Here is a 16,309-nt window from a genome sequence, read left to right as displayed (position 1 = left end):
GTCTTAGCAGTGCACGGTGGTGGTGCAAGTTATGGTTGCTTAGTTTACCATAACTGGCGAATTTCTGAGTTTTTTCGGTTTTACTTGTAACCATAAAGTCCCTTTAATAAAGTGTTTTCATTGAAAATATATTATATATATATATATATATATATATATATATATATATATATATATATATATATATATATATATATATATATATATATGGTCTGGTTCACAAAGCATTAATTGTGCTCATCCAGATTTCTATCACTGCAATGGAGACTCAGAAAAATCACAGACTTGGCACATGCAACTTCCTCTTACCACAGGGACAGAAAGCTAGAAGAGCAAGGTCCTTTTTTTGCGTGAATTGGTTTGCACCATGGTGAGAGCCATATTTGCATTGTCCATCCATTGACAATCCCCTAGGTGCACTCATTCTTTCATGTGCAGAATGGGAAGGCCTGAAAGCACACCCTCACTAAATTGCATGTAGCCATTTTCCTCCTTGTGCTGGTTATAAATGGCCTTTTCCTCAGTTTTGGGCATTGGGTGCAATTTGCTATAGGCACAAAACATTAATCTTTCGAGCCACTAATGGTTTCATGGACATACAAATGCTTTGTGAATTATGCCTATTGCTGTAAAAGATATCGGTAGGTTTGGAATATAAAGCGCCTGTTTTGGCTAATTCATCAAACCTCCACAGACTATGTTTTTCCTCTATGAATGCAGAGTTGCAAGCGTTCCTTCTACAGAGTAATTCATGATAAGCACTTCCAGGAGTATGCTTTGAAATCGTCTCCCAGCAGACCGAGTCCCACATGTTTCCACATGTGTGCGATTCGCACATACCCTAACACAGTGGTATTCAAACCTTTTCTGCTGGGGGCCACCCTAGAAGACAAATATTGTTTCCGGGTCACCTCAAATGCCAGAAGTATGTATTTTTATATTACAAGCAATAATTACACTCCATTTTTCAAGAGTCTCTAGCCCCCGGACATGCTCTGAACCGCCTCAGGGGACGAGCCCAGTGTTGTCCCTAGCCACCATATCATGTTTAAACATTCATTTATATAGCATTTTTCTTATAGAAGAACTTGCTCAAATGTTGTCTTTTTCTGTTCTAGGTTGGTTTCTGGAATGACATGGATAAGCTTGTTTTGATTCAGGCTGAGCCAGTGCCTGGGAATGGCACTTCTGCCATTGAAAACAGAACTGTAGTTGTAACAACAATATTGGTAAGTCTTTTCCTCGGACTTATTTTAACATGCTCTATATATATTCCCCTATGGGTACTCTCTGATTAAGTGTCCTTGAGATCAAGGGGATGATGCAAACTACACCAATCAGTAAAATGGTTACTGAAATCTATTCAGTTCTTTTCTAAAATACTGCAGAACACACTTCGAAAAATAATGTTATTTTGGGTATTTTTTTTTCAAAATGTATTTTTTTGTTACCACCTTGAATATTTCTGGAGGTTAAACAAAATACTGTCTCTGGGGATTTTAAATGTCATTGCTAAGACAACGAAAAGGGCTCCATGCAACTTACTAAAGCAAGAAGAAAAAGAAAGAACCCTTGTCTGCCATGAAAGTCATTGTATTTGTTATATGTATGCACTTTTTAATGTTTTAAACAGAAATTCGCAAAAGCATTTCAAACTACATTCATTTATTTCATGATAGTTGTGATGTGGTCTATTATAGGCAAAAGATCAAAAGGAAGGAAAATAATTATAAATGCTTTGGGAATTGTTGTCATTCCTATAACCGTTCAACTGACTGCTGATATGTGAAATCACCACATACTATATTCTTAATAGGGTTCCACATGTTAATAACCCATTTGTATTACTTTACTTCTACTTCTTTTTATAAACTAGGTTGAAGATGTTTTTTCATGTCATAAAGTAAACTAAACTCCAAATAAACTGGCTTAAATGAATACACAGAACATCTAATTGACAAAGAGGTTTAGCAGTGTTTTGTTTCCTTCCTTTCAAGTCAGACCTGCCTCTTAAATACTCATGTCAACACATATTAGCAAAGAGTGTCATTTAGCTGTATGTCTTTAGAAGTTCACACATTGGTCTCTTGCTTTTTTTCTCTGGACGTTATGCTTGGGAGAGAGCATTTGACCCACTCTAAAAGGAAATTTTGTCTGACATGAGATGAGAAAACATTCACGGCCTAATTCACAGACGTGTTTGATGATGGCAAAACCCCATTGGAAAACGTTCTGTGAATCAGGGCCTTGAGTCTACTATACTTTTCAGAGGTGCAATCAAAGAAATGTAAACTGCAAAGTGTAAACCCTGAAAAGAAATACATTATGCCCATTATAGTCCTGAATGTGCATACAAGAGCTGAGTGATGTCTGCCCATATACAATGTAAACTAGGCACATGTAATTCAGAAAATATCATCTAAACCAAGTGTTTGCTTCGTACTTGCATGGGGCATATTATGGGATATAAATATATTTATTTTTCCTGAAAGAAACAGTAATAGAAACTCATACTTCAGTACAGTCCTCCTCTTTTCAGCCTCTGATGAAGAATCCTATATTAAGAAATTGACCAAGAAAGAAACGATTTCCAAGATCCTGCGAACAGTCCTTGGTCTGGCTCAAGTATTAATCTGCATTGTAGTTATTTTATCCTCATTTTTCATATGAATTACTGTCCTCTTGACTGCATGACCAGGCATTGAACCATTGACAGTAAGCACCCAGAACCATTCCAAATTACATAGAACAGATGAGCAGCCAACACCTACGGTGGTTGCATTTGCGGCTTTTGGCTAATGTTTACCTATGCATCTTCATCCTGATATCTTTCATTGAGGCTCATGTGCATGACGAGTGTAAATAAAGGACCTGCTCCAAAGTTAGGAGGAACAAGTAAGAAGTATGAATTTGTTTTCTATTTCACCTTTTAATGGATTACATTATGAAACATCTTGAAAATGTATGCCTTTGTGTGTAGATTGCAGAGAACTATTTGGTGTACTAAATAAATCAACGTGGTAATTTTGAAGAAGCTTTTTCCAATTTAAAAATGGCATTGGTTATATAAGTTTCTTTGGCCAAGAGCAATATTGAAATGGAAAAAGCACGGCAGTTTGCAAAATGCCTCTGGTTAAAATGACTTTGCAATGTTAATGTTGTGCTGTTAAACTTTAAAATGGATTATTAATGCCAGATGACTTTGAAATGAATTGTGAATTTCAGATGAATCCAATAAAATAGACTAAAATATTTGTAACTTTTTGATAGCCACTAAAAACTGATCAGACTGCATTTCTATGTTATGCTAAATTGTGATTATGCATCTTTGTGTTGACTTTCAAAGACCATCTTGTCACACAATATTAAGAAGAACGCTGCATTGTCCACTTCATATTGAAGGAAATTTGAATTAATATCCTTACCAAATGGTAGCAGAAGTACTTTTAAATGTGACATTTGTCATTATCCAAGTTTTGACAAATAATATTTTAACACAAAATAATAAGTTACTATTGTATGAAAGAATGTTAGCAAATGGTGTGACCCAAAACAGGGCACTTTTGATTTCTTACCATTTTGGGGTAAAATATGCCAAAAGCATTTAGATTGTTTCGCATGCACATTTTCTTTTGTGGAAGTTCACTTTCTTAGCTGTGCACAGCAGTTCCTTATGTAGCGTTTTGCATCATTGTGCGTGTAATGCTTAACTTTAACATACAAAAATAAAAGATTATAAATTGAATGAAATAAGTATGGTATTTGAGTTTTCAATAAAAACAAATAATGGAAAGTGCTCCAAATATCAAAGTACAGTGTGATCCATTGTAAAGACTTATATTGTATTTGGTACCTACGTGCAGATGCCGGATTTGTGCTAGTGCAATGACAACATTTTTGACACACAATTCTGTATTATAATAAATATGCTTGTTGGATGTAAAAGTATATGCTTTTCTTCTTTGATAAGCCATGTTTTGAAAAGCATAGCTGTTTCCCAGTTTTCTAAAATGGATTACCGCATTCTTTTGAATAAGTAGAACATTACATGGAAAGTTTTTAAAATATCATTATGTGCTGTTTGTATTACATTACGGGCCCGATTCATGCAATATTTGCCTGTTTCAAAGTGAATTTGCACTGCTGAAAAGTGACTTTGCACTACCGACACAAACCCTGACTCATGGAACTGTGCAAAGTGCATTTTTGCCATGCAAAGTCCGGTCAAAATCACTGCACAGTCATGACTTTGCCCAGACTTTGAACGGCAAAAATACACTTTGCACAGTTCCATGAATCAGGGTTTGTGGCGGCAGTGCAAAGTTACTTTTCAGCAGTGTAAACTCACTTTGAACCGGTCAAATATTCCATGAATCGGTCCCTACATGTCTTAACACACACACATCTCTATAGTTCATCCTTCGCCTTTGTTTTACACTGACGGGAATATTTATGCATCAGGTTTGTTGTGCTTGGAAACATATCTGTATAAACCATGACAAAGTCAAACTAAAGGCTTAGCTAAAATCTTAATTTAGGAAAATAATTCCTGCTTATTTGGCTTTTATAACTCACACCGCATAACTTAATAGCCTCTTGGCAGCAGAGAGAAAAATGGGTGAACAGTAGTGAAGTCAATTAGTGTCAAGAGGGATACAGTGAGGTTTATATGATGCCTTAGTATAAAGAGAGGGGTTAACGTCAGTACAGGTCAGAATTGATTGGAGGGATTCTGATGGGGACTTGGTTATTTTGTAAAGAAAGTCATTATTTGTCATAGTGCATGTAGGTGAGATTAAGTGAGAAAAAGAGGATCCAAAATGGAACCCTCCCGTCCCTGCACACCTTTAACTTGCGTCAATGTGACGCCTAAACATTAGTTCAGAACAACTTATTCATGATTCAAAGTAGGAATTTACAATTTGAAGGCACGTTTGGCCCTTTCTAATAATACAATCAGATGTATAAATATTACAACAAGTGTTGTTTATTCCAAACGCAAATAGTAGAGAAGGTTGAATTCATTGTAGATGGCTGACGCATTTCGAGATACCAATTCTCTTCTTCATGAGCCATAAATCATACAAAAGAACTATAATGTAGAGAATACAAAGGAAATATAATCAGAATTGTAAAGCTCTCAATTCAACACCGCAGTCTGTATCTAGTGCACATTTACTCATTTATCATAGACTGTGAGTCACCATTTGTATAAAATAACATAGCCCCAAGGCAACAACCAGTTTCTATATGGGCATTTCTAATAGTATATAGTGATTATCCAAAGCCACAAGCAAACCAATCTACACATAGCTGCTGTGATTAGATTTAAAAGAAAAACTAGATAGAGAGATAAATGGAATTGTCAGTGTACAATTAAAAAATGCCCTACTGGGCTGGGCATATGCTCACCATCAATGGGAGGATCCTTAGACCTATTGCGTTTGCCGATGTAAAAGTTTTAATCAGTCATGGGAGACTCCAACGGTCATCATTTCAACATGAGTCACAGGTCCTACTTTTGACATGAGTCACAGGTCCTACAATAAGTAGTGTAGGGAATTAATGATGTTAAAAATGGCACGGAGCGGCAACTTATCAATTGAGGACAAATACAGGTCGTTAACAATGTGCTAAAAAAGGGCACAGAGCTGCACCATAAGGTGAGATTGTCTTTATGGCTTTCATGCACGTGGACGGATAAAAGAGAGAGTGTAAGCATTTTAGAAGCAGTACGATTTCAGTTTGACCCTAATTTATATGACAGGTTTGCCTTTGTAAATGTCTAAGGTTGGTCCGGAGGCACATACTAGGAACAAGAAACATCTGTACCCTTTGTCTTAGAGGTGGTCCTACAAACCCACAGTGCATAGGCCTATTCTGATTTTAGGGCGGGTGTAGCGGGCTAGCATATAATTTTATTCTGAAGGTAAAGAGGTGCTGTTTATGCTAGACATTTTTATGTGCAGAATAAAAGTTTGAATGTGATCTGCTCCCTTTGGGCAACCAGTCTTTGGTTAAAATAATATCCATTATGGTGTCTGCTGATTGTGAAATTCTTATTGACATGTGTGCTATGGTTTGGGCTGGCTTTTCTACTTTCATGCGCTTCATACAGTATCTTTGAATTGTGGGTTTTGGTGGCTGTGTGGTGTGACGGTAACCTCCTGCAGAGTGCTTGTTTACACCTAGGGCACTTACCAGGTGTCTGCTGCCTGCACCTTTTCACATGCGATCCTTTTGCTGTTAGATGACAATGGCTCGGGGAAGGCGGCGAGCAAGAGCAGAAAACCTGTTTTGAATCAGGCGGTAGAGAGTGTGGAGTGGTGGTTAATTAATAAGTGTACTGTAGATTTTTTGTTTGTGCTGTATGTAGTACATACCAATAGAGTATACCCCATGCATTCAAGATGTGCTGCAAAAAAAGGAGAGGACAAATGCAAATAATAAACAAGTAACACTGCACACATTCATACACATGTGTCAGTGCTTATTTCAGGTGCTTATTTTCCATGGACTCTGAAACCCAAGGGGGTGGGGATGCTCACAAAAACCTAATGGGTTATGCCCGAGCTATAAATGTTAACACGAAAGGATGGGCAGCCAATCCCAACACCCCAACACCATAAAGGCAACTAAAACATTTAGCAAACTCACTGTACCATATGAAGCTAGGGAACAGAAATAATTAGAATAAAACCGCTGTACATGCTCACTGCTCCCTGCGGTATTCATTGAATCGGGTTGTGCTAGGTACACCAAAAACTGGACAGAAAAGGTTTCATCTGTCCCTACACAAATTGGAGATATGATGTGTCTGTGCTGTTGAGCCGCCTATCTAAGAGTGGATAGAAAAAGAGAATGAAAGTTAATTGTTTTTTCACCCCAATGCCAAAGCATCTCGTGCTTTTTATTTATTGAAAAGTGCCAATGTCCCAAAAACAGCTGTTTTTGGAACTTTGGTACTTTTCAATTAGATTGCTAAATGTGTTAGCTGCTTTCATGGCTTATTTCCCATGTCCAAAACATTAGATTATATAAAAACACATGAAATAAAACTAGCAAAAAGCAAGATAATAAATATGTAGTAAATACATTTGACAGGTTTGAAATGTACAATTTTCTGAATGTATTAAAAGAATGGGAACAATAGTGGGGCAGATATAATCTTGGGACCCAGTTGATTTTGGGGTCACTCAGTTGATGAGGCCATCCAAAGGTGATGAGGCCCACACAATGCTCAAACACTGGTCCAAGTCTATCATGCAGTGTACCTGTGGCCAGGGCCAGCACATGAAGTTGCAGGTTTTTTCATCCTGTTGAATGGCCAGGAGCAGCGTCTCAAAAGGGCTGTGCACAACCAATATGAAAGCTAGATTTGGGCTAATCCTGCATTGAGCTCTGTGGATGATTTACCCGATTTTGCAGATAAACAAAAGTGATACAAACAAAACTCACTAACAGGTGCTGCAGATTACAAGCAAAGAGTGTATGATATAGTCCCATCAGGAGTTAATGCATCTCTTGTATTGATGGTATGCAGAAGTAACAGAAATGCGATGGGAATAATGTTACAGGGGATGTTATATAGCCAGATGTAGTATTCAAATAAAAAAAAATACTGCAATATAGTTCATGGAGAGATTTGTTGGAAATTGTTGTATGTTTTAATTCCTTTCATAGGAGAAAATATATACAGTGCCCGATTCACAAAGCATTTCCAATGTCTTTTACATATGAATATCTGATACTCAGACACATGGGAACATGTCATGAACCAAGAACATCAAGAATGGATACTTCTAAATCCAATCTGTAATTCACTCCAAAATGCCTTATGAAATCATCTTATTCACATGCCTAATGTTAGAACGGTATCAGGTAATACAATTGCGGCAAAAATGTCGCTGCTATAAAAAATCACGGCAAAAATGCTGAGCTTTAACCTGGTAAAGGTGTACCCCATTACACCATTTAAGGGGAATGGGGGTTGCATGGGTCCAGGGGTTGCGGGTGTGTCCCCCGCATCCTTTACATGATTGTGGCAGCAAAACCACAGCATTTTTGCCGCAATATTTTGTATAAACGGGCATTTTTCCCACGATTTTAAGACATGGAACCATTAGAACATGTTCAGTAACAAATTAAGCTCAACATCATCCCTTGCTCATTGTGATTCAACATCATGAATTATTCCTGAACTCCATTTTCATATAATTTAACTTTTTTAAAAGAATGGGGAGGTATACAATGTACTGTCAAGTCGTGCTCTGTCTGGAAGATTTATTTCTAAGTGTAATACATTTTTCCAGATACATTTTAGTAATCAAATCAAAATAAAGGCATTCAAGATTTTCTCTTTATTTGCGCGAAAATGACCTCGGCAGGTTGATTCATAATAAGTAAGCAATAAGCAGTAACTTGTTTGTAGCCCTTAGCTTTGGGTATCTGTCGAAAACTGAGAGTGAATCACAAGTAGTGAGTTAAGCATGCAAATTACGCCAGCTGATGTCTCTTTGTGATTGCAAATTTCAAAAAAGCAAGCTATCCACAAGCACTATTATCAATATGCACATAATTTGGTTTGGTTGGTTGGTTTATCATTTTATTGTGAATAAAATGTTATCCATTCAAGTTCATACATCAACATCAAAAGTTACACAGGAAAATGAACAACATCAATGAATTAAAAGATAAAAAGAAATTTAAAAAACAAGGTCATACGATTATTCAATACCAAATTTAAAAGTATGATTTAAAGCAATTTCATAACAAAATGTACATATGTCATACAAAACTGAATTATTCTAGCAACTTAACCATTTTTCCTAGTCTTCTTTAAGTCCTACTTACACCCAGTAATATAGTTCTGTATAAACCCTTGGTTTATACGTAATATAAAAGAAACAATGGCAGATGAAGCAACAGAACCATTATTTAGTCAATCATCCCTCAGGCTCAGTGGTCTCTTACTTAACACTTTTGCCAAATTATCTTAATTGGATGTTTCCTTAATTGAGCTTTACCGAAGATCTTCTCTGCTCTGCCCTCCATCATATTTTAAACGTTTACATAATTTCTTTCACATAAGTGACATTCCATATTGAACTGATTGAAATAAGGTTCATCAATTCATAATTCCTTGCATTTCTCTGGAGATTACTTGTTACATCTTACGTTTTTTGCTTGTTTGCTGCAAGGCATTTTACACATTTATGTAAGTTCAATATTGTAACGCGTGGGCAGAAATACCATTTGCACTTGCAAGCGGAACTTCCATGATACGTGGAATAGTTTTCTTCTAAGAATTGAAGACTTATGATCAATCAATATTGCCCGGAGCCCCAGGCAATACAGGAAGGGTTCTATGTTCATTTATCAAGTCATTTTTCTGATGATTTTTTAGCCAGAATTATTATAATATTTTTAAACCCATTGAAAACATTTGTTTTCTTTTTTGGGGGATCTGCCTCAACCCCACCTCCCCTATAAATATAATATTATTCCTGACCCCCAACCCCCATATACCCTTCTCCATGCCACCTATTTTTTCGATGGGTGTATTCAAGAGAAAGGAATTTGACAAAAAACCCATAGAAAAATGTCTGTTGATAAATGGACGTCATACCACAGGGAGTTATGTGCTCAGAGGTGTGAGTTATGGACCCGAGAAAAGTGCAGGCACATAAAGAGGGCATAGGGCATATAGCCTCCTTATTACCCAGCATTTCCAGGCAATGAGGTTATTAACCTTGTTGCGCAAATACTGCTAGGCAATGTCACTAACATTGATACAAAAAAATCCAATATGACCGCCTAGCAACAGGTGCTTGGTGACCTTGGGACAATGGTCTGTTTTCAGTGTCCAGGCTGTCCTGGGTAGCGCCCAAAGGGGAGCAGGAGGCACACAGCGGTTGTGAAAAAGAAGGCAAGCAGTAAGAGGGGAGCAATAGCAAGATGCAAAACAAGTGTAAGAGCTACTCATGCAATCTTGAATACAAATCTGGAAGGGTGGGATCCTGTTTGGCTTTCTGAATTTCGTCATTGATACCTGGGTGCTAATTTTATTTAAGATATTCTGAAAATAAATGAAAGAAGATGAAGATTACATTTTATTTGCAATCCATATAATTTAATTATGGCTCACTTTGCATCTTCCAAATGCACCATTAATGTCTATCACGATGGCACTATCATAGCTCAGGGCTCCCAGCCTAACCTCCTCCTTCTTGACAGACGTCTTCCATCTCTCTTCAACTCCCCCCTCTCTCACCACCCCTCCTTTCTTCTTTCCCTCTGCCCCCCCACTGGTGGCACCTGTTGGGTATTTTGTGTAGATTTGGGGCCTAGCCGTATTTTCTTACCGCCAAAATGAAAATAATTCAGTAATAATCACTCTTTGCATTCAGATTAGATTTGGTATATAGTACTACAGTATACATACATTATTTCAGCACACTGATACATTTAGTGGTATACATTATGTTGGTATGCGTTATTGGTGGTATTTCTGCTGAGCATAATTCCTTTGTTTTATATGTGGCCCCAATATCCAGAACCCCTTATTTTTGCTTAGTTTGTTCGTGTGATCACTAGAGAGGCCTCAGGCTTACATTTCAGGAACACCACATTTTCAATTGGAGTGCCACCATGGGCTGTCCTCGCTGTCTTATCTACGGCAGCGAGCTAACATGCGGCATTTATCACCAATTTATCTACATCGGTGAACTATGTCCAGGGCCTCTCTTTCTGCTGACTCATGTACCTCCAGCAGTAGTCTATTTCATTATATTATTATTATATTCCGTTCAGAAACATACACTTATATACTAAATGGAATCATGCACACAGCTACCGCTAAGTCTTATTTTTAGCTGGCTTAAAAATGACAATTGCACTGTCTAAACCTCTCCCCACATCATCAGCACTGTAATGGTAAATGCACAAAGGAAAGAGAAAATAAAACACACTACCCTTCTGTTTCAGATATTTTTGTGTAATATAAAAATTGCATTTAACACGATCTTACTCTTTTTACAGAGATAAATGAAATAGCACAGTCAACATTATCTGTAACAAAATGAGAAGAGGGCGACGAGAACAGTCGCAACATTAAACCTGTTGATAAGACACTGGAATTCTTTCTTCTACACTGACTGAATAGTTTCGCATTCACGCACACTGCCCCCGTACTTTACAATGTATAATTACCTAATCTGTTCAGCATGTGAAATTCTTCGGCTGGTCGCCTTCTGGATGTGGCAATTCCCTCTTCAAGCACCCCCAGTGAGAACAGGCATCTGCCGTTACTCAAACTGGGGATTATTGTCCGGGATTCCCAGTCTCTGCAGCAGTGCAGCTGGGATCTGCTTTTTCAATCAGGAACTCAGCCACCAGCCAGGTCTTTCTCCCAGCTGTGTGAAAGGTCTTCTGCCTCTCTCCTTCCCCCAGATTCTACATGAAAACCTGGTTACAGCCTCTAATATGATGCTTGTCCAATAAGAATCCCCTATGTCCTATCCTCCTCCTGCACACAATAGAAATCTTTTACAGTAAGCAACTGTAACAAAACTGATTTCCTGCTATTCAAGCCTTTGCTTCCTGCAAATACTGTGGACAGTGCAGCACAGAGAAAATAAAATATATGGATGCGCGTTTAAAATGACTTTCAGAGCCTGTCTTTTCCATCCATTTTGCACTGGAGAACACATTATTTTATTAATGAGTTAGCATGTTAGTTTATTGTTAATGAGGTTAGTTCATTAATCCTCAAATGTGTCTCCTGCAGCAGAGGAATTTCAGGTAAAAAAAATATATGCTTTTAACTGTGAAAAATAATTATTTGCATTTTATATGTATAAATCGTTTTTGACTGCATAGCCTGTTTTCATTTACATGTCCATGTTACACTGGCAACACATGCCTTACTGTACCACCTTATAGCAATGCACCAAACCCATGCAGTGGTGCTGCACTTCAAAAACATGCTATACATTGATCCTGTGCAGTGGTGCTGTGCTCTGTGCTCCCAAAACATGCTAAACAATCCTACACACCCCACCCTTATGCCAAATCAGTTAAAGGGGGAAACCAGTTTCACTTAGCTTCCCTCAACTCTCGCTCTGCTATCAAACACTCCTCTGACATCTGTCTCCTCCTTGAAGACCTTGACCTTGACATCCTTGTGCTCACTGGGATGTGGTTCAAGGCCAGCTCCGTCGCTGCTTTTGACACTCTTTTTCCTGAGGGCTACAAGATCCTGTCCAATACTAGGCCTGTGACGGCTTAGGGGCAGAGTGGCTCTGATTTTCCCTGAGTGGGTTGCTGCCTCCACCATCACAACTCAAACCTACTCATCCTTTGAAAGCCTAGTCTGCAGGCTTTCTGTCCAGCCTACCTTTTATCTTACTCTTGCTACCATCTACAGGCCCCCATGACCAACTTCCCTCTTTCTCTCAGAATGGGGGGACCTGTCCTCCTCTCTTCTTGCCGCATACCCCTAGCTGGATTTGGAGGTGATCTGGCCCGACAACAGGTAGTTGCTCTCAATGAAGCTAGTTTCTCACCAAGTCTTCCTTCTAGTATTCTTCTACATACATACTGTTATTGATTTATGCCTACACTTGGATTCTCCAAGAGCAAAATTCCCACGTATCCTTGAACAGTGAGATTCAAACTCCACAGATAGGATGCATTGAAATGCAATTCCTGTTTCCAATGTAGCATAAAATGATATGGGAAGGTTGGGGAGTGCACAGGACCTTTCCATTCTCACAGATTCGTTGAATCCCCACAAACGAGACATGAAGAAGGAGGCTATTTCAAACAAATACCTGCTAAAAATACAAACAAATTTAACTTAATAGGGTGATAAATACCCAGGTGGAACTGATATGTAATGCTTGACAGTGCGTACATTTTGTGGCAAAAGGAGGAGGTACTCTTTTAAGGATTCAGCGGGATGCAGAAAAAATTATTCATTGCTCAAGTAACTCATGAAATTCCCTCCTGTAGACCGGATTTCTGGTGCACATGCACAGGTGCTGGCTTTAATTGTGTAATGAAGTCGGTGGGGATGGGTGGTAGAAGTACAGGTGTTGCATGTTGCAAACAACATTTGTCATCGAAAGTTGAGGTTGCAAAATGCAAAAAAAGGGTATAGACACAAATGCAAGATTATTCAGAGATAACACTATCTTATTTGTCCAAGCAAATCATCTAAAACGAACCCCCAACCCACATTCTGTCCTTACTGTAATTATTTAGATATACCTCAATCCCTTTTGTTATCATTTTGGTTCCAAATATCTCATTTGTATGGCGTTAGATTTCCTGCACAACTGTGGGTTAAAGGCCAGGATAGTTAGCCTGGAAGCTACCCATCAAGCTGCGATGGATGAAATCTATTAGTCGGCTTTGGAAGCTCATAATGTTTTCTATAGAGTATGCATAGTAATAACATGTCAGATTTAACTTTGGTGGCCCCAATACTAGTAATAGTGGTTGGGTTGCTAAAATAAATCCTCAGGTTAATCTCGTCCAACGATTGTTTTATAAAGGCAATCCACGGGATCGTTAGAACATTTATCTCTAAACCCAAAAATGGGTCAGAATCAATCTTGTCAATACTGCCTTTTTTTATTGTTCCAAATTCTTTGCCAGAGCTGAATCGGTTCCAGTCTTAGTGTATCTTCCAAATGGGCAGAGTTTAATTAATTGGAAACAGCAAAGGTTGGTTAAAGGGAGGCCCAGTACATATTTTACAAATGTGTTTTCACTAACCACTAATGGCAAGATGTTGGCATATCCCCATGAAGGGCAAGTATAGACATTATATTGCGGCATATTGTGTGTGTGATTGTGTTTATTTTGCTTATTTGAAAACTGGATGTGTGCATGGTAGTTGGAAGCTTGTGTTGCTGCGTGAAACACGGAAACTTTGCTTTGATTTAAATTACTGATTTCTTGATCTAACATACGACTTGTGCATGATTGCAACTGTTTAGCAATTAACAACAACCACGCTGCGCTCTGATTTTTTGGGCACAGCCAGTTTCGATTTCAGCACAGGTCGAACATTTTTCTCTTTCTCTTCCATATTTTTGGTGAACGAATTGCATGAGTGTGCATTGCCCCATTTAGTTGACTGCTTACATTGTTACTAAAAAAACTGATTACAGAAGGCTTTTCTCAATGTATTAGCCTTATCTGGGCTAGTAACGCTTCAGGGCAGGGAAAGACTACATTTCCCAGCTGCCCGAATGCAGACTCTTAACCGGTGACCGGGCGCGCCAGTGCTGGCGCACCTGAGTCAAGCCAGTCTTTGCCGATATATAAACTGCAGCATATTCCATTATATTGAGGCATCCTGTGCGCATGATTGTGTTTATTTTGCTTATTTGAACACTGGATGTGTGCAAGGTAGTTGGAAGCTTGTGTTGCTGCCTGAAACATGGAAACTTTGCTCTGATTAAAATAATTGCTTTCTTGATCTAACGTACAGCTTGTGCATGATGCAACTGTTTAGCATCATGATCCTCCTCGACCTATACACAGCTTTTAATCTGTTGGAACATGATCACCTGATCTACACCTTAACTGATCTGGGGTACTGCGCCCCCAAACCACTAGTTGGATCAAATCTTTTTTTTTTCCAATAGGCAATCTTCACTATGTTGGGAAAATGTCTCTCCTAAATCAGCCCCCATTACCTGTGGTGTCCCAGAGGGGGAATGCATTTTGCCCATACTTTTTAAGTTGTATGTCAGACCTCTCTGTAATCTGCTAGAGACCATAGAAATCTCTTTTAGAAACTATGCAGTTGACACCCAACTGATCCTGGAAATCAGTGGGGATCATAACATCGACTCAATAAATCTGAATTCCATTTATGGAGTTATTAAACACTGGATGACAGAGAACTGGCTCTGTTTGAATGGAGCAAAAACAGAACTCCTGCTTTTCAGCAATTCCTCAGCATGATCTAAACTAACAAAGGAGTACTCATGCTTCAAAATCAAGGATTGCCCCATCCCAGTAGTGGATAATGTTAAGACCTTGGTGGTCTTCTTAGATTCATCCCTCAGTGCCGAGAGTCAGACCAATTATGCCTCAAAAAAATGCCATTGTTATTTGAAACTCCTGAGAAACACTAGGCCTTTCGTCTCTGAAGCTAATTGTTCCTCAATTGCTCGAGCCGTCATCCTCTCACGTCTTCAGTACTGTAATGCTTTACTTGTGGGGTCCCAGTAAACAATGCATGAAACAACTACAGACCCTCCAGAATGATTCAGTGTGCATTATCAAAAGCATACCTAGACACAAACACATTTCTTCTAGTAGACTATCACTACATTGGCTTCCCATGTCCCCCCGGATTCACTTCAAGACATCCGCTCTGGTACACAAATGCCTGTATGCCAAGGCACTGGCTTACCTGAGAGCGCCTATCTCATGGTACAAACCCAATCACACCTTTCACTCTGCCAACTTTGGACTGATTAACCCCTTTAAGTTCAAAAGGACCAAGGGCTTAGGAATGACTTTTCCGGTACTGGCAGCACGGGTTTGGAATGCACTGCAAAGTACGTCTAGATCAAAATGGCAGGACTTTTCACACTGCCTTGAAAACTAGACTGTCCACTTAGCCTTAAAAACTAGACTAGTTTCCTAGAATCCTATATATGCTCTTATACCTTCTGGCCTCAGACTACGATGGCCCCAGTTCAATTTGTCTCATCATATATGTGTGTGTCCTTGTGTTTTTGTGCACCCAGATGCCTGCCGGTTAATGGTGTGTAACAAGTAAATAAATAAATAAAAAGATTGTCTCGGGTTTTAGCATTGTTCACCATCATTATGAGAGCTGGTTGATATTGATATGTTTTGCAAACCTCTTTATTCCCCCTATTTGGTGTGCCATCCTTACTGCCTGTTTATTTATATGTGCATTCCCATTAAACCGGCAGTTGCCCAAATATTCATATGTGTCCACTACTTGCATGGTTTATTGGCTATCACAAATTATAGTGGTTTTACCTTCCTTGAAAGGATTTCATTTGGGGGTCCCCAGAGGTTGCATCTGCACCCACTGAGGCCTCCCTTACTACCCCTGAGGTCTCCTTTGCTACCCCTAAAAAAAGAATAAATGGAAGCTCCTGGGCTGTGGCCAGGTGCATGTGGCTCTTTGTTTCTGGAGTGGCTGCCTTTCTTGTTCAGGCCTCTTAAAAAACAGGGGGGGTTCACAAGTGTAACAATGTGAGCAGTGACGCTAAATAAGACTGAATAGGAATACACAATAATTTGTCTT

The 16,309-nt window shown here is 38.8% G+C and overlaps 1 protein-coding gene across 5 annotated transcripts in view; it reads left to right on the top strand.

Moving 5' to 3' along the window:
- The window catches only part of GRIA4 (glutamate ionotropic receptor AMPA type subunit 4), a 1,206,498-nt gene that overhangs the window by 972,782 nt on the left and 217,407 nt on the right, over positions 1 to 16,309 (top strand). For 4 of the 5 annotated variants that reach the window (XM_069640740.1, XM_069640738.1, XM_069640737.1 and 1 more), the window contains exon 9: positions 1,119 to 1,229. In XM_069640740.1, coding sequence (XP_069496841.1) covers positions 1,119 to 1,229 — 111 coding nt within the window. Of the gene's footprint in view, positions 1 to 1,118; positions 1,230 to 2,539; positions 3,754 to 16,309 lie in introns of those variants that run through there. The other variant, XM_069640741.1, reaches the window with a different exon arrangement.

This window comes from Ambystoma mexicanum, chromosome 7q, assembly GCF_040938575.1.
Source record: "Ambystoma mexicanum isolate Mex_15411 chromosome 7q, UKY_AmexF1_1, whole genome shotgun sequence".
In the NCBI taxonomy this organism is placed as follows: Eukaryota; Metazoa; Chordata; class Amphibia; order Caudata; family Ambystomatidae; genus Ambystoma; species Ambystoma mexicanum.
Note: the sequence above shows the minus strand (reverse complement) of the source record. Positions and strands in the feature narration are given on the sequence as shown.